The sequence below is a fragment of the Aotus nancymaae genome, unplaced genomic scaffold, assembly GCF_030222135.1.
Source record: "Aotus nancymaae isolate 86718 unplaced genomic scaffold, 86718_ANA_hifiasm-v0.15.2.pri h1tg000011l, whole genome shotgun sequence".
Classification (NCBI taxonomy): Eukaryota; Metazoa; Chordata; class Mammalia; order Primates; family Aotidae; genus Aotus; species Aotus nancymaae.
Window position 1 is genome coordinate 57,611,766 of NW_026988422.1, and position 21,107 is coordinate 57,632,872.

The following is a 21,107-nucleotide window of genomic DNA, read 5'->3' on the forward strand; positions in this document are numbered from 1 at the left end:
GAGTTACTCAGTTGTTCCACCTGCATGTAGAAGAGACCCTGCTTCCTGTGCTTCCAACGTAAAGCTCAGGGCTTGAGCAAGCTCCTGCCAAATGTATTCTTAAAGCCTGGGATTTCTGCAGACACTTCAGCCTCCTAGACATAGGCTGTTCCCCTGTACAAGTAGACTTCGTTCTAAAAATGGCTAATAATATACACCAAAACTTCTAAACTTATAAAATAGAAAAGGAATTTGCTGTTATTAGGTCCACTATATGACATTTGCTTCCTGATTCAGGATAAGCTTTTCCTCCATAGAATGGCTATCAAGGAAGGGAAGAAGCAAGCAGAGTATCTGTGTCACCCTCACCATCCCCCACCCAGCACAGGTACCAAGACAAACCTTCTGTCTCCAGGGCTCCCAGGGTTGCAAGTCTTGCAGCTTTCAATCCAAATCCCAGGTAACTGTAAAATACAGGATTGGCCAATTTTGTGCTGGTCCTGAAGTTCTCTAGCCTAAAGCTACCGCTTTCAAAAGTAACATGGTTTCTGTTTCCCTCTGGAAAGATGAAAACCTTGTTCTGTCTCTGTGACATATTCATCTCCTATGGTCAACAAGGGGTAACTTCTGCACAGTTTGGATGAAAGCTATACAGAAAGAATTCCCCATATTATCATTCAAAGGCTAGAGACAGTGACAATTCCTAGGGTCCCACACTAGGAACCATTCCAGCTCTCTTTAGCTTAGCTCCCAGTCCCAATTGGGATCAAATTCCAGGCTGGATTCTGAACATCGGAAGGCTAGCTCAAAGGAGCTGGGAAGGACCTTTGCCTGAGCCTTCTTTAAGTGTCTTCTCTTTAGAGAATTTTCAGATGGAGTTTTGCTCTTTCGCTCAGGCTGGAGTTAAATGGTGAAATTTCAGCTCACTGCAACTTCCGCCCCCTGGGTTCAAGTGATTCTCCTGCCTCAGCCTCCTCAGTAGCTGGGATTACAGGCGTGTGCCACCACACTTAGCTAATCTTTGTATTTTTAGTAAAGACGGAGTTTTACCATGTTTTGGCCAGGCTGGTCCTGAACTCTTGACCTCAGGTGACCCAACCGTCTTGGACTCCCAAATGCTAGCATTATAGGCATGAGCCACTGTGTCTGGTCTAGAGAAAACTTTTGACTTTTTTTTTTTTGGATACTGACTCTTGCTCTTTCGCCCTGGCTGGAGTGCAGTGGCATGATCTTGGCTCACTGAAACCTCTGCCTCCCAGGTACAAACGATTCTCCTGCCTCAGCTTCCTGAGAAGCTGGGATTACAGGTGCACACTGTCATATCTGGCTAATTTTTGCATGTTTAGTAGAGAGGGGGTTTCACCATGTTGCCCAGGCTGGTCCAAACTCCTGACCTCAGGTAATCCACTTGCCTTGGCCTCCCAAAGTGCTGAGATTACAGAAATGAAGCCACTGCACCCAGCCAAAAACTTTTGACTCTTAAGTCATATATTTTAAGGCCAAGAATGGAGAAGGCTCTTAGGTTCCTCGGGTCTTGTAAGTAGCCTGGGTTTCAGTTGATAGGCCTTAGGAAATTGGCAAAGACTTTGTTTTTGCTCATCAAATACAATAACAGATTTGAGAACACTTTGAAAAGTTAGGAGAATCATACAACATGAAATATTATTCTTCCCTGCCCCCTCCTCACCTATGTGTATAGAGCTTATAGGTGCTGTTAAACATCTCAAAGGAAGTGAGGTAGCCCTTAGGAGTTTGTTCCAGAGTTTTCTGCAAATCAGAAAAAGCAAAAAGACTATTCAGAATCTGTAATTACCTGAAGATGTTCACACCACCACCCCGTCCCTCCCAGCAAAAAATCAGAGATGAAGAAAGATTAAGCTGCTAATCTCACTAGGCTTGAGGAACTGAAGGGATTTTGAACAGTGAGATGGCGAGGGAATGTTCACCCAGTTATTAATTAACTCTGCCTAAGTATGGTAGAGCTGCTGTCTGAAAATCAGGCGCCACTTTCTTGGCACCATGATATGCCTGCTAAGTGCACCTCTAACCAGATCTTCATTAAATGACTCACCTCAAACCGGGGCAGAAACGTGATTTGGGTGGAGGCTCCCCCCAGGTCCAGGGTCCCTACAGTCTCCTGTCTGTGGCCATGCAGCTGACCTGTCAAATGAGAGCTAGCTCTAAATATCCTCCATATCCTGGGCAGCCCAACACCTGTCTCTCTTGCTCTTATCATACACTGAAGGTATTCCATAAATATTCCACTGCTCCCCAGCCCCAAAGTTGCAAGTGAATGTCAACTCAGGACTCTCATTGCAGCAGAGGCCTTGAAGGCAGGTTATTTATTTTTTTATTTTGAAGTCCTGTTTTGAGACAGTCTTGCTCTACTGTCCAGCCTGGAGTACAGTGGCGCAATCTTTGCTCTCAGCTCACTGCAACCTTTGCCTCTTGGGTTGAAGTGCTTCTCCAACTTCTCAAGTAGCTGGGACCACAGGCATGCACCACCACACCCAGCTAATTTTTGTATTTTTGGTAGAGACGGGTTTTTGCCATATTGGACAGGCTCGTCTTGAACTCCTGGCCTCAAGTGATCTGCCCACCTCAGCCTCCCAAAGCACTGGAATTACAGGGATGAACCGCCACACCCAGCCTCTTTTCCTTTTTTAAAGAAAAAGAAACAATACAGAATGAAAGAAAGCACTTTTCACTCTTCTGACTACGCATATAAAAAGGTAGTTAAGGTCTAAAGGTAAACTTGAGGATGTATTACCTGTCAGAAAATTCACAGTAACCCAAGCTAATATGCCTAAAAAGAAAGACAGACAAGATTACATCCCAGAGCATTTTTTTTTTCTCTTTCCTGACCCATCCTTGTTTTTTTCTCTCTAAATTTCAAGTCTACAGCACATGCTCCCTTCTCCCTGTCTTCTATTTCCTGCTTCTCATTCCTCCGGTTTATTCATTTCTCTTCAGGACCCTGGCCCTGGCCCCAGTTCCTCTGGTTAGATCTTTCACTGACCCTGCCTCTCTCCCGCTGGAACACATATCAACACCTCTCCCACCTTCATAGGATCCATCCATGATGCTAACACTGTCCCTTGGTACCAGAAAAGGTGACTTCCTGAAGATCTCCTTTACCTAGAGAAAAAGGAAAATTAAAAAAGGATTCCCTAAGGCAATAAAATAGATTTCCATATTTGGACAGCGTCCTATAAGACTTAGAAAATGACTCCATTTTCCCTAGATAAAATTTTGGCAAAACTCATTCCTTTGCCCTAAGAAATTAGAGAAGAAACTAGGCAAGCCATTACCAATTTCTTGCAAAAACACAAACATAGGGATTCCTTTGACTTTAAGTAAAGCTAAATCAAACTATCTAAATGTATAAGTGAACTGGACCTAGGGAAAGGCATACATTTAACCCTACCAGCTCAAATCAGGACGCTGTAACTTTTTAAATCTGATGAACTCTACCTGGACATACACTGGAAACTAGGAGGAGCCTTCCCACTCCATTCCTTAGATAAGCTGACTTGAACCCACCGTGGTGAAGGAGTTCATACCTAAGGGCTGAAGTACCCTACGACCAGCTCCTGTCGGATTCTGGCACATGACTAGGGCCTCTAGAGTATGGGGAGACTCCAGAGCTAGACTTAAGGAATCCTGTTTCAGGAGATGGGAATGAAAATCTTACAAAAACATCTTACGTCACCATAATATAGGCCACTGATATGGGTGTTATGTCTTATGTTTATATAATTATATAATTATCAAGGGAAAGAAAAAAGAATTCTCCAAATAGGAATAGGAAGAACTCTAGTCTGTTTGCTGTTCTCATGTCTGATGAGATGAAACGTATCACATGACCACCTCTGGACTGTTTCAACCAGGCAAAACCAGTTAAGTGATCTATAAACAAACTTTTAAAGAAAAGACAGATAAGTGAACAGGATGAAGCACAGCAAGAGAGTTTCTGCTCTTGCCTTCTCCACTTTTCTCCCCCATCCTTCAGTTTATTCTTAAAACAGCAGCCAGAATGGTGCTTTAAAAATGGATGTTGGCTGGGCACAGTGGCTCACGCCTGTAATCCCCCTGTAAAACTGAGGTCAGGAGTTTGAGACCAGCCTGGCCAACCTGGTTAAAACCCCGTCTCTACTAAAAATACAAAAATTAGCTGGGCGTGGTGTAATCCTAGCTACTTGGGAGGCTAAGGCATGAGAAATCACTTGAACTCAGGAGGCAGAAATTGCAGTGAGCCGAGATCAGGCCACTGCACTCCAGCAATGGAGTGAGACTTAAAAAAAAAAAAAAAAAAAAAGGACGTCAAATCACGTCTTTCCTTGGCTCAAAACCTTCCAGTGGCAGTCGGGCATGGTGGCTCACGCCTGTCATCCCAGCACTTTAGGAGGCAGAGGTGGGTGGATCACCTGAGGTCAGGAGTTTGAGACCAGACTGGCCAACATGGTGAAACCCTGTCTCTACCAAAAATACGAAAAAATTAGAATGGTGGTGGGCACCTGTAATCCCAGCCACTCAGGAGGCTGAGGCAGGAGAATTGCTTAAACCCAGGAGACAGAAGGTGCGGTGAGCCGAGACCACACCATTGCACTCCAGCCTGGGCAACAAGAGTGAGACTTTGTCTAAAAACAAACAAACAAAAAAACCACTGAAAAACAAAAAACCTTCCAGTGGCTTCCTTCTTTTTCTTTTTTTTTTTTGAGACAGATTCTCTCTCTGTTGCCAGGTGCCAGGCTGGAGTGCAGTGGCACGATCTCGGCTCACTGCAACCTCCGCCTCCCAGGTTCAAGCAATTCTCCTGCCTCAGCCTCCCAAGTAGCTGGCACTACAGGTGTGCGCCACCATGCCCAGCTTTTGTATTTTTTAGTAGAGACAGGGTTTCACCATGTTGGCCAGGATGGTCTCAATTTCTTGATCTTGTGATCTGCCCACCTTGGCCTCCCAAAGTGCTGGGATTACAGGCGTGAGCCACTGAGCCTGGCCATGGCTTCCTTCTTATAGAGAAAGCCAAAGTGCAGGCGATCACCTGAGGTCAGGATTTGGAGACCAGCCTGACCAACATGGTGAAATCCCATCTCTACTAAAAATACAAAATTAGCCAGGTGTGATGGTGCATGCCTGTAATCCCAGCTGAGGCAGGAGAATTGCTTGAATCTGGGAGGTGGAGGTTGCAATAAGCCGAGACAGAGCCATTGCACTGCAGCCTGGGCAACATCAGCAAAACTCCATCTCCAAAAAAAAAAAAAAAAAAAAAGGCAAAGTGATTATATTGGCCTTTGAGATCCTACATGATAAGCACCCCTTAGCCCTGCCTCTCTGACTTTACCTCCCATTTATCTCTTATGTAACTCATTCCTCTCCAGCTATGTTGACCTGAATGCTGTTCCTAACATACCAAGCAAATTCCTGCCTCTGGTCTTTGCCCCTGCTGTTTCTTTAGCCTGGAATATTCTTTTTTTTTTTTTTTTTTTTGAGACGGAGTTTCGCTTGTTACCCAGGCTGGAGTGCAATGGCGCGATCTCGGCTCACCGCAACCTCCGCCTCCTGGGTTCAGGCAATTCTCCTGCCTCAGCCTCCTGAGTAGCTGGGATTACAGGCACACGCCACCATGCCCAGCTAATTTTTTGTGTTAGTAGAGATGGGGTTTCACCATGTTGACCAGGATGGTCTCGATCTCTTGACCTCGTGATCCACCCGCCTCAGTCTCCCAAAGTGTAGCCTGGAATATTCTTCCCACAAATTTTTTTTTTTTTTTGAGACGGAGTCTAGCTCTATCACCCCGGCTGGAGTGCAGTGGCTTGATCTTGGCTCACTGCAACCTCTACTTCCCGGGTTCAAGTGATTCTCCTGCCTCAGCCTCCTGAGTAGCTGGGATTACAGGCGCCCACCATCATGCCCGGCTGATTTTTGTATTTTTAGTAGAGATGGGGTTTCACCATGTTGGTCAGGCTGGTCTTGACTCCTGACTTCGTGATCTGCCTGCCTCAGCCTCCCAAAGTGCTGGGATTATAGGCATGAGCCACTGCATCTGGCCAAATGTCTGGTATAACTTGCTGCTTCATCCCCCTCAAATCTCTGATCAACTGAAGTTTATCAAAGATATCTTCCTTGACTGCCCTATTTGAAATAGCATTTCCCCCACACCATCACCAGATTCCCTACCTGCCTTTCCCTGCTTTTTTTTTCCCTCCATAGCATCTATAGCACCTGATATAACTTTCTTTTGACTTGTTCAGTTGTTCATTTTCTGTCTTCCTGAAAGTAGAATGTAAGCTCCAGGAAGGCAAAGGCCATTTTTGTCTTTTTGGTTCCCTGCTGAATGTATTCCAATAACTTCACCAGCATCTAGTACATAGTAAGCACTCTTATGCTGAATAAATGAGGAATCAGGATTCAGGTTCTCACAGAGACATAGTAGGCTGCTTGTCCTTGGATAAGGAACTTAAGTCCTCTGTAATGACAGTCAGAGGAAAACAGATTTAGGGGACTGAATTAGTACACCCGTAATACAAAGTCCTTTTCTGCTGTGATTTTTTTGAGACAGAGTTTCACTCTTGTCGCTCAGGCTAGAGTGCAATGGTGCAATCTCAATTTGCTGCAACCTCCACTTCCTGGGTTCAAGTGATTCTCCTGCCTCGGCCTCCTGAGTAGCTGGGATTACAGGCACCTGCCACCACACCCGGCTAATTTTTGTATTTTTAGTAGAGACGGGGTTTTACCATGTTAGCTAGGCTGGTCTTGAACTCCTCACCTCCGGTGATCCTCCTGCCTCAGCCTCCCAAAGTACTGGGATTACAGGTGTGAGCCACTGTGCCCAACCTGCTGTGATTTTTAGTTTCAATTTTCTTTTTTTCAATCACTCAGGTTTGAGTGTAGTGGCATGATCTCAGCTCACTACAACCTCCGCCTCCCAGGTTCAAGCAATTCTCTGCCTCAGCCTCTTGAGTAGCTGGGACTACACATATGAGCCACCACGCCCAGCTAATTTTTGTATTTTTAGTAGAGATGGGGTTTCAAACATGTTGGCCATGCTGGTCTCAAACTCCTGACCTCAGGTCATCTGCCTGCCTTGGCTTCCCATAGTGCTGGAATTTCGGGCATGAGCCACCACACCCGGCCTTACTTTTCTTTATAGAAATAGGGGTCTTGCTTTGTTGCCTGGACTGGTCTCAAACTCCTGGCCTCAAGCAATCCTCCTGCCTTGGCCTCCCAAAATGTTGAGATGACAGGCTTGAACCACTGCACCCAGCTTGATTTTTTGTTATAATGAGATTCTGCTTATATTCTTCACAACATGAAATTTAAATCTTATTAATTTACATGTTATTGCATAACAAATATGTAGAATAACATTTATAAATATTGAGTTTGGCTGGACACAATGTCTCACACCTGTAATCCCAGTGCTTCGGGAGGTTGAGGCAGGCAGATCACCTGAGGGTAGGAGTTTGAGGCCAGCCTGGGCAACATATAGTGAAACCCCATCTCTACTAAAAGATACAAAAATTAGCTGAAAGTGGTGGCGCATACCTGTAGCCCCAGCTACTTGGGAAGCTGAGGCAGGAGAATCGCTTGAACCCTTGAACCTGGGAGGCAGAGGTTGTAGTGACCCAAGATCATACCACTATACTCCAGCCTGGGTGACACAGCAAATCTCCATCTCTCAAATAAATAAATAAGAATAAAAATAAAAATACTGAGTTTAACAAAACTCTCTATACTTATATTTTTTATCTGAATAAGAAAGGAGTTTGAAATATATGACTTGGGGCTGGGTGTAGTGGCTCACGCCTGTAATCCCAGCACTTTGGGAGGCTGGAGCAGGTGGATCACTTTTAGTCCAGGAATTCAAGACCACCCTGGCCAACATAGTGAAACCCTGTCTCTACTAAAAATACAAAAATTAGCCAGGTGTGGTGGCATGTGCCTGTAATCCCAGCTACTCGGGAAGCTGAGGCTGAAGAATTGCTTAAACCTGGGAGGCAGAGGTTGCAGTGAGCTAAGATCATGCCACTGCACTCCAGCCTGGGCAACAGAGTGAGACTCTGTCTCAAAAAAAAGAAAAAAAAAAAAAAGAAATATATGACTTGACCTGGTGTGGTGGCTCCCATCTGTACCTATAATCCTAGCACTTTGGGAAGCCAAGGCAGGTGGACTGCCTGAGCTCAAGAGTTCGAAACCAACCCTGGGCAACATGGTGAAACCCTGTAACTATTTTAAAAAATTATAAAAATTAGCCGGGTGTGGTGGCACATGCCTGTAATCTCCGCTAATTGGGAGGCTGAGATAGGAGAATTGCTTGAACCTGGGAGGTGGAGGTTGCAGTGATCTAAGATTGTACCACTGCACTAAAGCTTGGGAGACAGAGTAAGACTATTATCTAAAAAAAAAAAAATTCAAACTTTAAAATTCCATTATTCTTCTCAAAGACTTTATGCTGAGAGGAAAAAAGCCAGACATAAAAAAAATAAAATAAAAACTGTATGATTCAATTTAAATGAAAAGTAAGAATAAGTAAAACTTATTTATAGTGACAGAAAGCAAATTAGTGATTGCTTGGTTTCAGGGGTGAGGGAAACTCACTATGAAAGAGCATCAGGAAATTTCTATAACTTGTCAAAACTCGTTTAAGTGTACACCTAAAATAGATAATTTTTTCTTTTTTTTGAGATGGAGTCTCACTCTGTTGTGCAGGCTGGAGTGCTGTGGCATGATCTTGGCTCACTGCAACCTCCGCCTCCTGGGTTGAAGCAATTCTCCTGCTTCAGCCTCCCAAGTAGCTGGGACTACAGGTGTGCACCACAGTGCCCAGTTAATTTTTGTATTTTTAGTAGAGACAGGGTTTCACCATGTTAACCAGGCTTGTCTCGAACTCCTGATCTCAGGCAATCTGCCCACCTTGGTCTCTCAAAGTGCTAGGATTACAGGTGTGAGCCACCGTGTCTGGGCTAAAATACATACATTTTATTGTATGTAAGTTTATCTTAATAAAGTTGATTAAAAACAAATTGATTCTGCTTTAAAAAGTTAAAAGAATGAAGACTATCCTAGATAGAAAGTACTTTAAATTTTTTAGAAAAAGCTCTATACATTTAAGAGTGATAGTTAAAAATGTAAATAATTAGCTATATATAACAAGAGGTCAGAATCATCACAGTGCTTTGGCAGTGGTGGAATATTGAAGGTAGTGGTCACATTCCAAAAGGCTAAAAACTCAAAGTATTCATATAGGGAAAAGGGCAGAATTATCCAAGATGCAGTTTTAAAACTTACCTCAAAGAGCAAAGCCTGGGCTTTGTGTTCTGGCAGTAAACGTAGTCCTGCTGTTGCCTTCAGGACCACTGGGGTCTTTTTCCAGTGACTTCGGGGGATTGAGTCTTTGGCCACCTCTAAGAGCCCTTGAACAGTCTCAGCACCCTTAAAAAAAAAAGACAACCCATTCATCTGATGAACAGTCAATTTAGTGGCTGGCACTGGTCTATTCTGTCAACATACTTTGGGGGAGCAAGAGGAGGGAGGTGGCACAGGGCTCCAACCCCTCTCTGCTCTGTAGCAGGAGAAACCTAGAGAAGTGGCCACTTCAAAGGAGAAGAATCGGATCACTTGAGGTCAGGAGTTCGGCATCAGCCTGACCAACATGGTGAAACCCCATCACTACTGAAAAATATAAAAATAAGCTAGGCTTGGTAGCACACACCTATAGTCCCAGCTACTCGAGAGGCTGAGGCAGGAGCATCACTTGAACCCGGGAGGCAGAGGCTGCAGTGAGCCAAGCTCATGCCTCTGCACTCCAGCCTGAGTAACAGAGCAAGACTCCATCTCAAAAAAAAAAAAAAAAAAAAAGGAGAATCCATTTCATTTTGACAGTCCTAATAAAAATTCTTTTTTTTTTGAGACACAGTCTTGCTGTTCCCCAGGCTGGAGTGCAGTGGCATGATCTTGGCTAACTGCAACCTCTGCCTCCCGGGTTCAAGTGATGCTCGTGCCTCAGCCATCCAAGTAGTTGGGATTACAGGCGAGTGCCACCACACCCAGCTAATTTTTATATTTTTTAGCAGAGATGGGGTGTCACCATGTTGGCCAGGCTGATCTCAAATGCCTGACCTCAAGTGATCCAACTGCCTCAGCCTCCCAAAGTGCTGGGATTATAGGCATGAGCCACCATGCCAGGCCAAATTATTCTTTTATATTATGGTCATTTTAGTTGATTATTTCATGTTTCATATAAATCAGCTTTAGGCTGGAGAGTTGGGTATAGTGAAGAAAACACAGGCATTAGAGACAGAAGACTTGCATACTAACCCTGTGGCCTAACTTAGGTTACTTGGCCTTGTTGGGACTTGGTTTCCTCAAGTGTGGGATGGGAGATATGCCTCCAACCACCACTAACTATTGTGTGTATGATGCATAGTGAGTGTAGTTGCCACATAAGGTGTGGCAGTAATGATGCGACATTTTTTTATGATCTCCTAAAGAACATGTCAGGCTCATTTTTGAATCACCAGCACCTATATATATGGCACACAGTAGATGCTCAATTTGTAATAAATGTAAACCATTATTTTAAATCCACTGTTTCCCTGAGTGAACTTTTATTCTGGTATCTGACTGTTCTTTGTTCATTATTGTTAGCAACTACAACACAATCACCTTTTCTAAATGCCAAGTCAGTTTCTGATAATGTAGTTGCTTTCAACAGATCCTAATTTTTCTAGATTTGCTATCCATGTGCTAATGAACTAAGAAAATACACCCTTTCAGTTCTCCAAATGCAAATTATTTTTAACATCAGGCATTTGAATAATGATTATTCTTGTGACAGTGAACAATAAATACCTTTACATTTGCTCCCCAAATTTAACATTCCGCCTTATTCTATTTTGTTGGTCTCAGACACATAGGATGTAGTATGTTGTAGGTGCTCAAATGTGAAATATAGTTGCCACAAACTCTCCATTCATCTTCTACCACCAAAGATTTTTGTCATCATGGGTTGTTGCCTAATTTCTCAAGTATAGGCATGGTTCCATCCTGCATCAAGGCACTCTGAAATGAAATTCACTGGTCTCCATCCCTTCAACTGCCATGTTTATACATCATGCCCTATAGAACTTCATTTCTATCTTCTGCATTTACGTGAACAAATGCACATTGATGGCTTCAACTCAAATTTTTTTTTTTTTTTTGGAGACAGAGTTTTGCTCTTGTTACCCAGGCTGGAGTACAATGGCACGATCTCAGCTCACCACAACCTCTGCCTCCTGGGTTCAGGCAATTCTCCTGCCTCAGCCTCCTGAGTAGCTGGGATTACAGGCACACGCCACCATGCCCAGCTAATTTTTTGTATTTTTAGTAGAGACGGGGTTTCACCATGTTAACCAGGATGGTCTCAATCTCTTGACCTCGTGATCCACCCGCCTCAGCCTCCCAAAGTGCTGGGATTACAGGCATGAGCCACTGCGCCCGGCCTCAAATCAAAATTTTAAACAGTAAATAGGTAGGGAGAAATCTCTTAAAAGCTAGTGTCATCCTTGCATGACCATACCAAATTTCTAGCCTTCTTCCACCCAGCCCTCAAGAGCCTGGGAAATATAATTAATGTTATCCAGTAGATTAGCTGAGGAGAGAAAGCTGATCTCACACATGACCTCAATCTCATTAGTGAATAGCATGAAATATTTAATAGCAGTGGTGTGGTCAAATGATCAAGGCATTGAGAATCTAAACATCAAATCATAAGAAACTCACCTGCTTAGGTTGATCCACAAAAGCAGAAAGTCCTGGCTTCACAGAATCAAAAACTTCCCCTTCTAGAATTGGAAGCTGTCCTATTTTGTCCATGGAACAAAACAGAGAGAGAACTGGTTACCAAAAGTTAGGCAACTTCAGATGCTGGGCTCTGTAAGCTTTCCTATGACCTCCCCGCAGTTATCCCAAATGATCCCACTTGTGAGGAATGTCTTGCAAGAGAACTGGAAAGCGGGACTAGAGCAATCTCTAAGGGTCCTGCTACCATTTATCTGGTGGACATCTAGCTCCTACTCCTTTCCCCAGCCTCCATAAGTGACCTGAGGAAAAAACACTGACAATTCAGAGAAAGTTAATCTTCAGAGTCTCCTAGCCTTTTGTCCAAGGATGGCAGTGAAACTCTCATGTGATCCTTCCCCCAAAACCACTCCCCATATTCTGAATATTACGGATCCCTGGAGTATCCCATGTTTAGAGAAGAGGAAGAACAACCTATAGCTATTTTTTTGAACACATGGGTTTCAGACTACAGGCAGCCCAGATCTCTGCTAATTTCACATTGAAATAAACCATATGTTGTGGCCAAGCATGGTGTCTCATTCCTATAATCTCAGCACTTTGGGAGGCCAAGGTGGGAGGATCACCTGAGCCCAGGAGTTTGAGACCAGCCTGGGCAGGTCTCTACAAAAAATTTAAAAATTAGCTGGGCATGGTGGCACACGCCTGTAGTCCTGCTCGGAGGACTGAGGTGGAAAGATTGCTTGAGCCCAGGAGATTGAGGTTGCAGTGATCTGTCATCATACCACTGTATTCCAGACTGGGCAACAAAGCAAGACCTTGACTCAAAAAAATTAAAAAATAAAAATGAAAAAACAAAACAAATAAACCATGTGTTCAATTATAGTCCAAAGTTCTCTGAAAAAAGACATGCACTATGTATGCAATTCTGTAATTCACATAAAAAACCTCTCAGCATATTTGTTTCTGGGAACAGATGCTAAAGTGTGGCTTTATGGACTCTGGTAAGGGTCCCAGTTGCACTCACCTGGCATTTTCTGCACAAAGGTATAAACGTGAATTCGAGTTCCAGTGCTCCCTGCATCAAACATAATTCCATACAAGGTGCTGGCACTCACATTGATGGGGCACATGGAAGACAGGAAGATACCCTCAAACCAAGTCTGCTGGTCCCTGTGGGAGACAGCGCTGCAAACACAGGATACCACCAGCATAAAAAAGACTGCGCCCCAAGAAGTGGCCATTCTCTTCCCAAGATGTGGCTGGGTGGAAGCTTTCGTTGCAGAAGCAATCTTGCTCACACACCTGCAGAGGCTTATAGGACAAAGACACTCAAGTTAGACCAACCAGCTTTTTTAGTTACACCTGTGAAAGAAGAAACACTCACTCCCATGCCCAATTCTTCTCTATTCTAATAACCTGTACAACAAGCTAAACCAGGGTAATGTGGGCTCTTAGCACCTTTTCCAAAGGGTATCTAGTTACAAAAGGAAGTTGGAATTAAAGATAGATTTTCCCATACTTTTTTTTTTAATTGTATTTTAGGTTTTGGGGTACATGTGAAGAACATGCAAAACTGTTGCATAGGTACACACGTGGCAGTGTGATTTGCTGCCTTCCTCCCCTTCACCTATATCTGGCATTTCTCCCCATGCTATCTCTTCTCACCTCCCCATCCCCCACTGTCCCTCCCCTATTTCCCCCCAACAGACCCCTGTGTGTAGTGCTCCCCTCCCTGTGTCCGTGTGTTCTCATTGTTCAACACCACTTTCCTTTTTAAAAATAAATACAAAATAATTGTACATATTTATGAAATATGGCCGGGCGTGGTGGCTCACACCTGTAATCCCAGCACTTTGGGAGGCGGAGGTAGGTGGATCACTTGAGGCCAGGAGTTCGAGACTAGCCTGGCCAACATGGTGAAATCCTGTCTCTTTAAAATGAAAGAAAAAAAAAAAAAAAGATTTAAGAAAAAAACATATTTATGAAATACATGTGATATTTTGGTATATGCAGACAATGTGTAATGATCAGAGTATCTAGGATATCTATTACAACATTTATCATTTTTTTGTGTTGGAAACATTTCAAATCTTCTAACTATTTTGAAATATACAATAAAATACTGTTAACTCTAGTTACCCTACTAAACTATCAAACACTAGAACTTATTCCTTCTAATTTTAAGTTTGTACTCATTAAACAAGTTCTCTTCATCTCTCCACACCCCACTACCCTTCCCAGGCCCTCTGGTAACTGTGATTCTACCCTACTTTCATGAGATCAACTTTTTTAGTTCCTATATGTGAGTGAGAACATGCAGTATATATCTTTCTGAGCCTGGCATGTTTCACTTAACATACTGACCCATGCTTTGCTTTTAATTATAGGGTTGGGGCCAGGAACAGTGGCTCCTGCCTATAATTCCAGCACTTTGGGAGGCCCAGGTAGGAGAATTGCTTGAGCCTGAGAGTTCACGATCAGCCTGGGCAACACAGCAAAAGCCCTGTCTCTAAAAAAAATAAATAGGCCTGGCATGGTGGCTCACGCCTGTAATCCCAGCATTTTTGGAGGCCGAGTCAGGTGGATCACGTGAGGTCAGGAGTTTGAGGCCAGCCTGGCAAACATGGTGAAAGCCTGTCTTTACTAAAAATACAAAAATTACCCAGGCATGGTGGTACACGCTTGTAATCCCAGCTACTCAGGAGGCTGAGGCAGAACTGCTTGAACCTGCGAGGCAGATTCAGTGAGCAGAGATCATGCCACTGCACTCCAGCCTGGGCGACACAGCAAGACTTCATCTCAACAAATAAGTAAGTCAGGTATGGTAGCACATGCCTGTAGTCCCAGGTACTTGGAAGGCTGAGGTAGGAAGATCACCTGAGTCCAGGAGCTCAAGGTTACAGTGAGCTATGATCTGGCCACTGCACTCTTGCCTGGGTGACAAAGCAAGACCTTGTCTCTAAAAATAAAAAATAGTAATTGTAGGGTGGATCTCACATACTCAAAGGCTCTCTGTCACTCTGCTCCTATTGTTGAGTCTAATTTCTCCTTTCCATTTTGATGGTTTCCCCTTTAGAATATAAATACCCGTTTCTCCCTCCCTCTTTCTTCACTCTCCACCTTTTTTTTTGAGACAGGGACTTACTCTGTCACCCTGGCTGGAGTGCAGTGGAACAATCACAGTTCACTGCAATCTTTATCTCCCAGCTTCAAATGATCCTTCCACCTCAGCCTCCCGAGTGGTTGGGGATTACACATGTGTGCCTCCATACCTGGCTTTCTTTTCTGGGGGGCAGAGATGGGGTTCTGCCATGTCACCCAGGCTGGTCTCAAACTCCTGGGCTCAAGAGATCCACTTGCCTCGGCCTCCCAAAGTCCTGGGATTACAAGTGTGAGCCACTTCACCCGGCCAGATTTGTTATCACTGGGAAATAATTTTTTAAATGTATAGAAGGCTTTTTTTTTTTTCATCATTCCTCAACAAAGTCATTATAGTGAGTTTGAATGTTCTTGAAACCTATGATAAAAAACACTTGTGGCTAGGCAAGTTGGCTCATGCCTGTAATCCCAGCACTTTGGGAGGCCAAGGCGGGTGGATCACTTGAGGTCAGGAGTTCAAGACCAGCGTGACCAATATGATGAAACCCCATCTCTACTAAAAATACAAAAATTAGCTGGGCATGGTGGCATGTGCCTGTAGTCCCAGCTACTCAGGAGGCTGAGACAGGAGAATTGCTTGAATCCAGGAGGCGGAGGTTGCAGTGAGTCTAGATTGCACCACTGCACTCTAGTCTGGGTGACAGAGAAAGACTCCATCTCATAAAAAAAAAAAAAGGAAGAAAAACCACTTGGTAATATTCAATGGAATCACAGAATCCATCCTACATAGTTGCTTTATTAGTAACTTTTTTTGCCCCGTCTTTTTTTCTGGATGGACATTAAATGAGAAGCAAACACAAAAATGAAGTTCTTTTTGTTTTGGTGGTTTGTACCTGGCCTCCTGTAAAGTTCAGACAGTGTCCTATGATTTCAACGGTAAAAGAGAATTGGAGTTCTTCAAGGTCAGGGTTTCTTAATCTTAGCACTATTTACATTTAGGGGCAGTGGCTCACACCTGTAATCTCAGCACTTTATGAGGTCAATGCCAGTGGATCACTTGAGGTTAGGAGTTTGAGACCAGCCTGGCCAAAATGGTAAAACCCCGTTTCTACTAAAAATACAAAAATTAGTCAGGTGCGGTGGTACACACCTGTAATCCCAGCTACTTGGGAGGCTGAAGCAGGAGAATCGCTTGAACCTGGGAGGCGGAGGCTGCAGTGAGTCAAGATTGCACCACTGTGCTCCAGCCTGGGTGACAGAGCCACACTCTGTTTCAAAAAAAAAAACAACAACCAAAAAACAAAAGACATTTAGAGCTGGATAGGTTTTTGATGTGGGTCCTGTCCTGTGTAAAGTAGGATATTTAGCAATATTCCCAGCCTCTATCCACTAGAGGTCAGCAGCACATCCCACCTCTCCACCCACAACCAGTTGTAATAACCAAAAACATCTCCAGAAATTGCCAACTGTCTGCTGGCTAATTTTTCTGCTCTGTATATTTACATATAAGATATATTCTATATATTTTATTTTTATTTTAAAAATATTTTCAGCCGGGCGCGGTGGCTCAAGCCTGTAATCCCAGCACTTTGGGAGGCTGAGGCGGGCGGATCACGAGGTCAAGAGATCGAGACCATCCTGGCCAACATGGTGAAACCCTGTCTCTACTAAAAATACAAAATTAGCTGGGCGTGGTGGCGTGCACCTGTAGTCCCAGCTACTCGGGAGGCTGAGGCAGGAGAATTGCTTGAACCTGGGAGGCAGAGGTTGCAGTGAGCCGAGATTGTGCCACTGCACTCCAGCTTGGCGCCTGGCGACAGAGTGAGACTCTGTCTCAAAAAAAAAAAAAAAATTTTTTTTCATATATATGTATGTATATAAAAATATATTTTCCCTGCCATTTTCTTCTGGTATTAATGAGCAATGCCTTTTCTATCCTCTAAGGTAAGACTTCCTGACTTGCACTTCATCTACTTTGAACAGTTTTGGGTCTTCTGATCCAGCTTTCATCTTTGGATCTCTTATGCAAGTCAGTTTACTGGTTAAGTGACAAGATCTGATTCCAAAGTTTCCCAGGCCCTTCAGCTCTAGCAAAATACTTAATATATTTGGGGTACAGATTAAGGATTCTCAATCTTCTCAATTTTGTTGAGTATCTAGAGTTTATCAAAATGTCTCCCTCCCGACAGGTGACATATTACATAAAATAAAGCAAATTAGGCCGGGCATGGTGGCTCACTCCTATAATCCCAGCACTTTGGGAGGCCAAGGTGAGTAGATCACTTGAGGTCAGGAATTTGAGACCAGCCTGGCCAACAAGGCAAAACCCCATCTCTATTAAAATACAAAAAAAATTAATTGGGTATAGTGCCACACATCTGTAGCCCCAGCTATTCGGGAGGCTGAGGGAAGAGAATTGCTTGAACCTGGGAGGCAAAGGCTGCAGTGAGTGGAGATTGTCCCACTGTACTCCAGCCTGAGCGGTGGAGCAAGACTGTTTCAAAAAAACAAATAAACAAACAATAACAACAAAAAAAATTAAAGTTAATTGCAGCTCGGTGTGGTGGCTCATGACTATAATCTCAGTACTTACAGAGGCCCAGGCGGGTGGATCACTTGAGGTCAGGAGTATGAGACTAGCCTGGGTAACATGGCAAAACCCCGTCTCTACTAAAAATACAAAACTTAGCCAAGCATGGTGGTGCAGGCCTGTAATCCCAGCTATTTGGGAGGCTGAGGCATGAGAATCGCTTGAACCTCGGAGGAGGAGGTTGCCGTGAGCCAAGATTGTGCCACTGCACTCCAGCATGAGAGACAGAGTGAGACTCTATCTCAAAATAAACTACACTACATTTGGAAACTTCATCCCACGAAATCACTGATACAGGACAGCTGCCTGGCCAGATCCACATCTTAAATCACTCCCTTTCGCTGATTCTTTTACAGCAAATGAGCTAGACATGCAGATCAAACTAAGTAATTCAGAATGGAAACAACTCTTCAGATTCTGAGTGTTAACAGCAGATTAAACTAAGTAATTCAGAATGGAAATGACTCTTCAGATTCTGAGTGTTAACAGCTCCTTGCTTTGTCCAACTCTTGGTCCCTCTTCTCCCTTGGAAAGTGAATTAGAGGTATTCTACGCAGCAGCCTTCCTTCCTCTCTGTGACTGCAGTTTCTTCAGAGGTCACCCATATTTTCTATTAATATGCCATTGTAGTTTTTGAAAAACCTCTCCCGCTTCTATTTCTATTAAGTAAATATTTTTCTTCCAGAGATTTCGAGAGAGGAAAAAAACCATCCTAGGTATCTGTTTTCACGGAAAAAACAAAAATCTGCAGAGTCGTACCAGGTGTTCAGTGTCAAACCAAATAATACATTTCAGAGAAAGCAAAGGATGAACAAATAGAATGCCCCTTTCTGCTCTCAGTAACTACATTCTAACACCACTTCCAACTGTACTTTTAAGATTATGTTAAAATGGCATTAGGCATTAGTTATTTTATTTAAAATTTTTTTTGATGATGTCTCATTCTGTTGCACAAGCTGGAGGGCAGTGGTACAATCTCGACTCACTGCAACCACCACCTCCCAAGTTCAAGCAATTCCCCTGTCTCAGCATCCCTAGTAGCTACAATTACAGGCACATACCACCACATCCAGCTAATTTTGTATTTTTAGTAGAAATGGGTTTTCACCACGTTGGCCAGGCTAGTCTCAAACTCCTAACCTAAGGTGATCCACCTGCCTCAGCCTCCCAAAGTGCTGGGACTACAGGTGTGAGCCACAGCGCCTGGCACATTAGTTATTTTTAAATGGCTTACATTTATAGAATGGCATCCTATTTTCCACAACCCCAGTTTGCACAGCTTGCTCATTCATTATGTTAAAATCTTTGCTCAATATGTCACCTTCTCAGTGAGACCTTTCTTGTCCACCTTACTTAAAATTATAACCCATCTGACCACATACATGTTTTTCTACCTTCCTTTTCTGTTTTTCTCCACAGGATTTTTTACCATCTAACACATTATATAATTTACTTTTATTTTCGTATTTCCTGTTTCCTGCCACCTCCACCCACTATGTGAACTATAAATAGGTAGGCAGAAAAAAAAAATTTTTTTTTTGATAGCCTCGCACTATTGCCCAGGCAGTGAGCAATCTCACCTCACTGCAACGCAGTCTGCTTCCCAGGTTCAAGTGATTCTTGTGCCTCAGCCTCCTAAGTAGCTGGAATACAAGCATGTGTCATCATGCCTGGCTAATTTTGTATTTTTAATAGAGATGAGGTTTTGCCATGTTGGCCAGGCTGGTCTCAAACACCTGGCCTCAAGTGATCCACCAGTCTCAGCCTCCCAAAGTGCTGGGATTACAGGCGTAAGCCACCTTGCCTGCCCCATAGGCAGGAATTTTTATCTGTTTGTTTTTTATGCGCTCCTGGTGCTGGAATAGTGGTGTGAGCACATCGTAGATGTTGAATTAATACTCCAAAGGGATAAACAATAACTCAGTAAATTCAGGCACTAGATCTCACCCATTTAATAAAAATGTAACAGCTGGTCAGGCACAGTGGCTCAGGCCTGTAATTACGCCAATGCACTCCAGCCTGGGTGACAGAGCAAGACTCTATCTCAAAAAAATATATAAAAATAAAAATAATAGCTGAATGCTTTCCAAAAGATTACCCAGCCACTGAAAAAAATCACAATTCCAAGCTTCCAGTGAAGGTTTTCCAGACATTTGTCAGTTATATAAAGGTGACATTAATCCAAATGTGTCAAGTTTTATATGTTACTCAAAACAGTGCAGATAGGTGTACTTTTTGCAGACTAGAGAGGTATGCACACATCAGTACATTTAAATCCACTCCTTTCAGAATTGGCCTTCTCATTAACTCTTGCTCACTATCTCTTATTCACCCCCAAAAAAGCCCCATTTCCAATTCTTTTTGTTGAGACTCTGGTGCCAGCCAGTGTTTGTCACTATGTTTGTCTCCTTCTATGGTCTCTTGTGTCTCTTTATACATGGAGTAAACATGAATCCTCCCCACTCAGCCTTCCCAGAGCGTCACACTCTGGCTTCTCTTCTTCCATGTCACTGGAAGCCTGAGACCACAATCCCAGAGGGCCTGGGCCCCATTCATGTGCTCACCTGCTTGTGTCTGCCTGTTCCCTGAGTCCTTGCTTTCGCTGCCGGCTGCCTTTTGCTCTTTGCTCCTGTTTCAGCTCTTCTTAATCAAGCGAGCCTCATGAATCACATTCACCTTTGTGCCAGTTTGCAACTAACACTGTGGCATTTTGCTAACTCACTCCCTTCTCTATCCTTCCCTCCTCCCTTACTCACCTTTTCTCTGGGTAGAGAAGTGGTTCATCTACTTTTATGACAGTTAACTGCCAACTAGTAGGACTATTGCTTATAGGGCGGAAGTTGCTCATGAACTCATTTCTATGTTTTTCTTAGCCAAATAGAAAAGTTAATAGCACTTCTCAATACCTTCCATCCCTGACACACAAGTTAGAAACCTGGTTGGAATATAACTTGGTCTCTTTTTCTTAAAGTCCCACACTTTAGAAACCTGGGACCTGGGCATTGAACTGTCTAATTAATAAGCACTTACTGAGTATCTAATATATACCAGCCACTTGTGCTAGGTTCTTGATATACACAGAGGAATCAGATATAGGCTCAGATGCAGAAGAAATGTCATCTTACTGGAGAAAACATGGCTAGGCATGGTGGCTCATGTCTGTAATCTCAGCACTTTGGGAGGCTGAAGCAGGAGGATCACTTGAGGCCAGGCTTTCAAGACCAGCCTGGGCAACACAGTGAAATCTTTTCTCTACAAAAATTTAAAAAATTAGCCGGGCATGGTGGCATGCCAACTGTAGTCCCAGCTACTCAGAAGGCTGAGGTGGGAGAATTGCTTGAGCCTAGGAGGTCAAGGCTGCATGAACCATGATTGCATTACTACACTCCAGGCTGGATTACAGAGCAAGACCCTGTCTCAAAAATGACGACGACGACAACAACAACAACAACAACAACAGCAACAAACAACCCAGGCAAGTAAACCTACTGTGTTAAGTTCTCTGACAGAAATACACACAAAGTGCTATAGGAGCACATACAAGGAACAAGAAATTCAGGTTGGAAGGGGAAAGGTAGAGGTGGGAAGGGACTGGGAGGCTTCTTGAGGGATGAGAGGCAGGAATTATCCTGGGAAAATGACACAAGGAGAA

The 21,107-nt window shown here is 43.6% G+C and overlaps 1 protein-coding gene across 7 annotated transcripts in view; it reads right to left on the reverse strand.

The window, feature by feature from the left end:
• ENTPD5 (ectonucleoside triphosphate diphosphohydrolase 5 (inactive)) overlaps positions 1 to 21,107 on the reverse strand; it is a 50,982-nt gene that overhangs the window by 8,775 nt on the left and 21,100 nt on the right. For 4 of the 7 annotated variants that reach the window (XM_064375031.1, XM_012438080.3, XM_064375030.1 and 1 more), the window contains 8 exons: positions 12,791 to 13,077; positions 11,746 to 11,825; positions 9,271 to 9,414; positions 3,042 to 3,117; positions 2,750 to 2,785; positions 2,051 to 2,139; positions 1,667 to 1,746; positions 382 to 443 (listed from right to left, as the gene is read on the reverse strand). In XM_064375031.1, the coding sequence (XP_064231101.1) occupies positions 382 to 443; positions 1,667 to 1,746; positions 2,051 to 2,139; positions 2,750 to 2,785; positions 3,042 to 3,117; positions 9,271 to 9,414; positions 11,746 to 11,825; positions 12,791 to 13,077 (854 nt within the window). The other 3 variants (XM_012438075.3, XM_012438077.3, XM_012438083.3) reach the window with 3 other exon arrangements.